General features: G+C 37.4%; 1 protein-coding gene across 1 annotated transcript in view; it reads right to left on the bottom strand.

Annotated features, from left to right (window-relative positions):
* ACTR2 (ARP2 actin related protein 2 homolog) overlaps window positions 1–9,356 on the bottom strand; it is a 39,907-nt gene that overhangs the window by 1,826 nt on the left and 28,725 nt on the right. The window contains exons 3-4 of the mRNA XM_003788004.3: window positions 5,175–5,390; window positions 1,648–1,720 (exon numbers count right to left, since the gene is read on the bottom strand). Coding sequence (XP_003788052.2) covers window positions 1,648–1,720; window positions 5,175–5,390 — 289 coding nt within the window. The remainder of the gene's footprint in view (window positions 1–1,647; window positions 1,721–5,174; window positions 5,391–9,356) is intronic.

Genomic DNA, 9,356 nt, shown 5'->3' with positions numbered 1-9,356 from the left:
GAATATAACATTTTAACCATCATATTGTGTTTGACAATTTTCTTTTTAAGGTTATTTTTAAATAATGAAATAAAATTGGCTGGGCATGGTGGCTCACACCTGTAATCCTAGCACTCTGGGAGGCTAAGGTGGGTGGATTGCCTGAGCTCAGGAATTTGAGACCAGCCTGAGCAAGAGCAAGAGCAAGAACAAGAGCCAAGAGCCCGTCTCTACTAAAAATTAGCTGGGCATTGTGGTGGGTGCCTGCAGTCCCAGCTACTCAGGAGGCTGAGGCAAGAGGATCACCTGTGCCCAAGAGTTTGAGGCTGCTGTGAGCTACGATGCCACAGTACTCGACCCAGGGCAGCAGAGTGAGATTCTGATTCAAAAAAGAAAAAGGCAAAGGAAAAGAAAAAGAAGAAAAAGAATAAAATTACCTAGATGGAAACAAGCATTTCCTCCCACAGTAAAATAAATGAGTTTTGATTTCTCCTTCAAAAGAAAAATTACTCACAGTTGACTATAACCTCCTTAAGGGCAAAGAGACCATGTTTACCTTACTGTTATATCCTTTGTACTAAGAAAAATGCAAGGTACATGTTACCTTTGTTGAATGAATAAAGCTACTTTAAAAATTTAATTCCCTCAGTATTTATATCTAGTACTATAAAGATATTTTAAAAACTCAGTAAGTATTTTTACTAAAGTAATATAGAACTAAGATATTTTAAAAACCCATTATGTTTCTACAAGGTGATTTTTACTAATCCACATGTAGAATCAGAACTATATATATATTTTTTGGCTGGGGCTGGGTTTGAACTCACCACCTCCCGCATATGGGACTGGTGCCCTACCCTTTTGAGCCACGGGCGCCGCCCCAGAACTATAATATTAACTCGTTAAAGTTGTACAATAAGCAACCAGGGCAAAGGATACATCATTTCTAAGTATGTATGTTATATACACATTTAAGTAGTGTGTCTGCTCACTTTTTTTTTTTTTTTGTAGAGACAAAGTCTCACTCTATTGCCCTGGGTAGAGTGCCGTGATGTCACAGCTCACAGCAACCTCGAGCTCTTGGGCATAGGTGATTTGCTTGTCTCAGCCTCCTGAATAGCTGGGACTAGAGGCACCCCCCACAATGCCCAGCTATTTTTTATTGCAGTTTGGCCGGGGTCAGGTCTGAACCCACCACCCTCGGGTATATGGGACCAGCGCCCTACTCACTAAGCCACAGGTGCTGCCCTATTTTCTCTCTTTTAGTCTATTATATACTATTATATATTCGACAAGCAATGATTTCTGCTAACCTTTTTGGATCACTGCGGGTTTTTTCTTTTACTCAAGCCAATCCTGAGACCAAATTCTATGTTTATTCTCTATTGCATTAAAAATTAAAATAACCTAAAACAGGGTACATCCTATTTTTTAAAAACTAAATTAAGCCTTTTAAAATCTTAAATTCTTCACTGTTTAGTAAAACAATAAAATTATATGCAATCTTTTCTGAATAATTTTAGAGAATGAAAATACTTCAAAGTGCAAACACAAATAATATACTTTTCAGGGATTTATAACTTATTGAGAAATCAAATTTCTCTGACATTAAATGTACTTAATAAATGTTTATTGAATTGATTTTTCTAACATGTAAGCTTCACCTACCTTGAGCATACAAAGTCAGAACTGCCTGGATGGCTACATACACACCCGAAAACTGGTAAGTTTCAAACATGACCTAAAAATACAGATAAGATGGGAAAAAAACTGGTATTCAGAATGTTACATAATAAATATCCATATGCTTTTTTCATGGTCACAGAGCAGATTGCAATAGTTGCCTGAAACAGAATCAAAGGGAAATGAAAGAGTTCTCCATTCTTATCAGCTCCTTTTGCCTTGATTAAAGTCCTGTTGCCACAGAGCTCCATTTCTGAGGACAGATTTTTGGATATATACTAAGCCCCCAAACACTACATAAGTGCTCTAAAGCAAAGATTTCTGAGTGTATTAGTGGTTAATTAGTGTGAAAAAAAGCTTTCTGCATTTTACAAGTCTTTCTTAATTGACATCCCTTAAAAGAAATATCTTTTAATTCAAAAACAAACTATAGAAACTGTTTAATTACTGAGCCTTCCAACTGCTCTCTTCCAATCTTGGTTCAGACAATGGCTCTACCTCCAACAGTTAACAAAAAATAAAAAGTGGCCAGGTGCTATGGCTCATGTTGGTAATCCTAGCACTCTGGGAAGCCGAGGTGGATGGACTGCTTGAGCTCAGGAGTTCCAAACCAGACTGAGGAAGAGCGAAACCCTGTCTCTACTAAAAATAGAAAAATTAGGCTCGGTCCCCATAGCTCAGTGGTTAGGGTGCTGGCCACATACACCAGTGCTGGCAGGTTCAAGCCAGGCCCAGGCCTGCTAAACAACAACAACAAAAATATTTGGGCACTGTGGCAGACGCCTGTAGTCCCAGCTACTTGGGAGGCTGAGGCAAAAGAATTACTTAAGCCCAAGAGTTTGAGGTTGCTGTGAGCTATGATGCTATGGCACTCTACCAAGGGTAACAAAGTGAGCCTCTGTCTCAAAAAAAAAGAAAGTAAAATGGGATGGCAAATACAAAAATTAATAATTGTTGGCAGATACAGAAAGCAACCCTATTAGAGTCATGGCTGTAACTCTATTCCTCGCTGAACTACCCTGCAATGAGGAGTTTCTTTGTGCCTTCACTGGTCAAACCCATGCTCATTCTCTGTAACCCAGGTAGGCTGGGAACATCCTACATGATGTTTTTTTGGTGATTTGTAGGGAGCACTCTGCATTCCTTGATTGATAGGGTTGTCTATTACTCTGAATATCTAAATATTAAGAAATATTACAATTGGCCACAATGAGAATTATACAGAATTCAAGTTTTACAACTCTGAAACACATACTAATCAATTAAGCAATTAATTAATAGACATTCTGCCTAGTATTCCATCATCCTTTCTTCCTCTCCACAGGTAAAAAAAATGGAAGAATGATAAAATATATGCATATACCAAATTAAAAGTCTGCTGAAATTAAAGTAGGACATTACCAGTCAAGTCAAATTTGCCCTCACATGTAAATAAGAGTATTAAAATAGGAACCATAAGAAATGACATGGATTCTGCAACTAAAATCATGGCCTCAAATTTTCAAAACACAATACAAAAACTGATTTTTAATGTAGACTTTAACAAAAATAGTGTCTTCACCCAACTGATGTACTGCACAGACACATGGTACTTGACCTGGGTGTGGAGCACACCTACAAATCAGACTTTAGCCTTATAAATGCAAACTATGGAATCTAACTATATGTACTCTCATATTAATCTGAAATAAAACACACACACACGCACACACACACACATATAGTCTAACAACCTTACCTATAATAAAATGAAAGAGAATCTTTAAAAAATTACTTATCTAAACTATTAGGAACAAAGGCTTTTTTTTTTTGGCTGGGGCTGGGTTTGAACCCGCCACCTCTGCATATGGAGCTGGAGCTCTACCCTTTTGAGCCATAGGCACCGGCCAGAACAAAGGCTTCTTCCCTTCTTAACTGCTTACCTCTTTAACCTTTTCAATCTCCTCCTACTGGCTCTTTCTCTCTGGCCCAGTCCTCTCACCACTGTCTACTAACTCTTCCCTAGTGAACCCCATCATCTATATTCTGATGACCCTCAAGTTTATTTCTCCAGCCCCAGTCTTTTCTCCTGACTTTGATCTTATAACTATTTAACATTTCTGCCTGTATGTCTAATGAAGACCACCAAACTTAACATGTCCAAAATTAAAATTCTGATCATTCCCTCAAACTCTGTTCTATTTTTCTCACTTCCCACCTAACTCAGTTGATGGTAACTTCATCTCCCAGTTTCTTAAGCCAAAATGATTAGACTCATCCCTAACTCCCCTATTCTCTATATTATCCATACCAAATGCATTGAAAATTCTTTAGCCTTACCTTCAAAATAGACCTAAAATCAAGTCCTTTCTCGCCACTTATACTACTAACCACTGGGATCCTAACCATCAATATCTTTTGCTGTAAATTGACAGTCTCCAAACTGTTCCATCTTCCATTTTTGCCTCCCTATGGTACACTCCACTCAAAACAGCCAAATAAAAAAACAAACCAAAAAAACACCAAACCTCTAAATCAGAGCACATCCTTTCCTGCAATTGTCCCCGTACCATAGATACTTAGCCAACTTCATCTTCTGTCACTCTCCTCTCAGCCACACTGGCTTCCTTGCTGATTCTCTAGTATGTCAGGCTTGTTCCTACATTAAGACTTCTGGAATGCTCTTCTCCATATTAACCTGGCTAACATCCTTACCCTGTCTTTGTTTAAACATCATGACCTATGTAGAAATGCAACCTCTAAATCCCTTTAACTTGTTCTATTTTTTTTTTCCTGTTAGTATCTCTCTCTAATTGACCCTTGAGCAACGTGGGTTCTAAATATGCAGGTTTATTTATATACAGATTTCTCTCAGTAAATCTCTCCTGTCTCCCCTTCTAAAGTCTCCACTTCTTCCACCCTTCCTCTTCCGTTTCTTCCTTAGCCTACCCAAAGTGAAGACAACAAGGATCAATACCTTTCATCCTCATGATGGTCTACTTTGATTTAATAAATAATTAATATATTTTCTCCTCCTTTCTTAAGAACATGTTATTTTCTTTAGCTTACTCTATTATGAAAGTACAACATACAATATATACAACATACTAAATGTGTATTGACTATGTTATCTGTCAGGCTGAAGGTCAAAAATAGGCTATTAAGTATTTGAGGGTTAGTTAAGACTGCACTGGAGCTGGGGGGGAGGGGTGGGTTGCCTTAACCTCTGTGTTGCTCAAGGGTCAACTGTATTATTAACAAACCATTTAATTAACCCACTTCACTAAAATAGCAATTAACTCAGTAATTTAAAAACTTATTTTGTCTATTTTCCCCTAGTAGAAGGATTTTACTTTGTTTACTGATAGAGTACTTAGAATAATGACTAGCATGTAGTATGTGCTCAATAAACAGGATCTAGATTCTAGAAGAAAACAATTATTTTACTCCCTTTATCCATAGTAAAATAAGAATATTTGATGTAACATTACATAACAGAAACACACATATGCATAGTCCATCTAAAAACTTACCTCTACAATCTTCTCTCTGTTTTTGGTTGGGTTCATAGGGGGTTCTGTGAGTAAGATTTTACAATTTCTGGTATCTATGTTAAGTTTCTCTGGTCCAAAAGTATAGTCCCACAGGTGTTTCATGTCATCCCAATTTCGTACTATGCCATTTTCCATAGGGTAGTTAACTTCTAACATTGAGCGTAATTCACTTGCCTCATCACCAACCATAAGGTCCTAGAAAATTATATCAAAGTTTTAGACCAATTTTTTGCATAAAATTATATTTCCATGATATTTAAGAAAACTCGGAATAATTAATTTTAATTTTCTGCCACTTTCAGATAGTGTTTTATTCCACAAATTAAAAACCTTTTCTATCAAAAACAATGTCCTACAAAGTTTAAAAATGGATAATAAATGTTTATGTCAATGTGCTTTAAATCGATAAACTGACCTTACCTTTAATACATGTTTCCAAAAGAAGAGCATAAGCACAAATAAACCCCACATTTTCATATTTTGGAGGGTTTTATATGAGGTTTCATCTGTTTCTTTTGCTCAAATGTTCAAAAAATAATGCCTGTGATATGTGAAATAGCACATCAGGGGAAAAAAACTTGCAGAAAAATGCTCAATGCATGCAGCATTCTCATTTCTTTGTACTAAATATCAAAATGATAAATATAAGGACTATAAAACATAATGACAGAAGCAAAAAAGACTGCTTTATTACTCTATTTTATATACATATGCACCAACTAAGTTACAAATTTCAGAAATTTCTGCCTACATATATACGGAAGCAGAATAAATTAAATTTCTACATATGTCTCACCAAGATGAATGAGAATTCATGGAAATAAAACAAGACACAGAGAAGCAATTCATTCTTTAATAGTATCTCATGAGCAACATTTTTAAACTTAAAGTGTAATTTTGGAAAACTATGCTATCACACATGAAGCGTAATACTCACAAGTCTTGTCTCCAATGACAGCATACTTAAGATGACCCACATTTGAAAAGTCACACTTTAAGGCTATGATGTTTTAGAACTTAAACTTATTTTATTGCCAAAAGGGGGTAAGAGGAAGGGAGGGAAGAAAGAAGGAAGGAAAAGAAAAAGAGATGAAAGACGGGAGGGAGGCAGAAAGGAAGGAATCTTATTTTCGAAAACAGCTCAATTTTAAAACCTAGTACCAGAAAAAGCCATATGCTACTTAGGCTTGTTACTTAAGGTTAAAGTATGGGGAAATTAAGAAAAAAGCAGCAAAAATTAACGAGATATCTTAAAACTGAGGCTTAAAAACATATATACATTGAGTTTTTTGGTTTATTTTTGAGACAGAGTCATGCTCTGTTGCCCAAGCAGGAGTAAACTGGCATGAGCAGAGCTCATTCCAACCTCAAACTCCTGGGCTCAAGAGGCCCTCCTGCCTCTGCCTCCCCAAATGCTAGAATTAGAGGTGTGAGCCATTTTGCCCAGCTGAGTTTCAAACTTTTAAAAAATAAAAATTAAAACCAACAAAAAAAAGATCAGAGGCAAAACTGGAGTTGTGGACCCTATTAAAAAAGAAAGAGAGGGTGGCACCTGTAGCTCAGTGTGTAGAGCACTGGCCCCGGCCACACTGCAAGAAAACAAAACAAAAAAGCCAGGCGTTGTGGTGGGCGTCTATAGTCCCAGCTACTAGGGAGGCTGAGGCAAGAGAATAGCCTAAGCCCAGGAGTTGGAGGTTACTGTGAGCTGTGAGGCATGGTACTCTACCAAGGGTGATAAAGTAAGACTCTGTCGCTTAAAAAAAAGAAAAAGAAACAGATTTCTCGATAATCCACCGAGAGCAACGCAAAAAAGGAAAACAAAGTAAAGCAGATGCTAGAAATGCTCACTAAAATTTTGATGTGACTAATCTCTTATAAAGTTAATTTACCACAACTTATTACTCAAATTTCTTAAATATTTAACTGTTTAGGATCTTCTATGAGGAATATGCAAAAATCTGATTTGTAAACTCTAGAATGACATAAACATTTTTAAATAATCAGGGAGAAGTATACTGATACATGCAATTTACTTGGAAACACATTACAAAACAAGATGCACTGAGAGAGGGATAACAGATATGTGATAAACCAGTATAATGTGTATTAATGTCAGAACCTAGGTGATAGGTATATAGGTTTCACTGCAAAATTCTTTCAACATTGTTATGTATTTTAAACCTAACAAAATGTGAAGTGAAAAACCTACAACTCCAAGAATTTATGCTACTTTTGGTCTTTTTTTTAAGACAGAGCCTCAAGCTGTTCCCCTGGGTAGAGTGCTGTGGCATCACAGCTCACAGCAACCTCCAACTCCTGGGCTTAAGCGAGTCTCCTGCCTCCACCTCCCAAGTACCTGGGACCACAGGTGCCCGCCACAACGCCTGGCTATATTTTTTAGTTGCAGCCATCACTGCTGTTTGGCGGCCTGGGCTGGATTCAAACCCGCCACCTTAGGTGTATGTGGCTGGCGCCTTAGCCACTTGAGCCACAGGCGCCGAGCCGCTACTTTTGGTCATTAACAAATCTAACTTAATACCTGACTTTGTTAATTACTTTCTTTTATATCTTAGTGTTGCTCAGGAAAACAGATGAGATAATTAGAAGGTTTATACAATCAATATTATTTCAACCAATTTTTTCAAAAGATTATTTACTTTTCATTCCCTATAAGAATAGGGGCTTTATCTGACCCAATGCCATCTCAAAATAAAAGCCTCATGTGTCTACTTCTAGGATCCCACATACTCTAAAGAGTAAATGAAAAGAAGTCTGGCACTGAGTATTCTTATCTTTTAAATGTCTTTAAATAGGACACTTAAAAGTATTAACTTATCTGAAAAGCACAAAATTTCTTGAGTACTGAAGCTTTTAATAATTTACTACACCTAAAATTTTAATCAAAAAATCCTATGATCTATAATCTTCCCTAGTTTCAACTCTCAAAGCCCCAAAATGCTCAGATACTTGCCCTCATCACTCAGATACAAATTATAAGCAATAATCAGGCCTTAAGTTTTTTTTTTTTTTTTTTTTGAGAGAGTTTCACCTTGTTGCCCCCAGTAGAGTGCCCAGCACACAGCAACCTCAAACTCTTGGGCTTAAGTGATTCTCTTACCTCAGCCTCCCAAGTAGCTGAGACTGTAGGTGCCCACCACAACGCCTGGCTATTTTTTTGGTTATAGTTGTCATTGTTGTTTAAGCTGGCAGGGGCCAGGTTGGAACCTGCCACCCTGAGTGTATGTGGCTGGTGCCTTAACCACTACGGGTGCCAAGCCTAGGCCTTAGGTTTTTACCACCTGCTCCCTCCCCCCTTCTGGACCTCAAGCCTAAACCACCAGAATGAAAAATAACAGTAACCACCTGAAATGCTGTTTCAAAGGCACTTATACTTTATGCCTTTTACAAATAGTGGGTAAGATAGATAGGTAACACAGATAAATTTGCCAAGAATCATTTTGAACAATGTCACCTCAAGTTAGAAAATAGAGCAAACACAAATGTAAAACCACAACTAAATCCCTAGAAGGAAATTCCACCAAAAAATGTTGTTGGGCGGCACCTGTGGCTCAAAGGAGTAAGTACCAGCCCCATATACTGGAGGCGGTGTGTTCAAAACCAGCCCCAGCCAAAAACTGCAAAAAAAAAAAAAGTTGTTAAATTAAGCCCACACTCTTCTCTCAATGTACGCCCTTTTCATAATTTCCTTAAGATAATAAAACAAATGTATGATCTTTTATTTAGAATACAAGTATTTGGATGTTTTTGTTTATTCAAAAGAAGACTTTGCAAAGTTACTGTCACTAGTTAAAATATATCACATCATTAGAAATGCTTGACATTTATTTTTGTCAGAGCTTTTTTTTCCTTTTTTTTTTTGAGGCAGAGTCTTTCTGTGATACCCTTGGTAGAGTACAACCTCAAACTGTTGGGCTCAAGTGATCCTCTTGCCTCAGTGTCTGGGGTAGCTAGGATTCTAAGCACCGCCACACTGCCAGCCTAGTTTTAGGATGGGGTCTTGCCCTTGTTCAGGCTGGTCTCAAACCTGGGAGCTCAAGCAATCCACCCATGTTGGCTGGGATTAAAGGCATGAGCTAATACGTCCAGCCTCTGTCAGTGCTTCTTACAAACAATACTAAAAATAAACTTGAAAATACCTTC

This window comes from Otolemur garnettii, unplaced genomic scaffold (genome assembly GCF_000181295.1).
Source record: "Otolemur garnettii isolate 467f Iridium unplaced genomic scaffold, OtoGar3 scaffold00024, whole genome shotgun sequence".
Taxonomy (NCBI): domain Eukaryota; kingdom Metazoa; phylum Chordata; class Mammalia; order Primates; family Galagidae; genus Otolemur; species Otolemur garnettii.
This window is presented reverse-complemented; position numbering and strand designations above follow the sequence as displayed.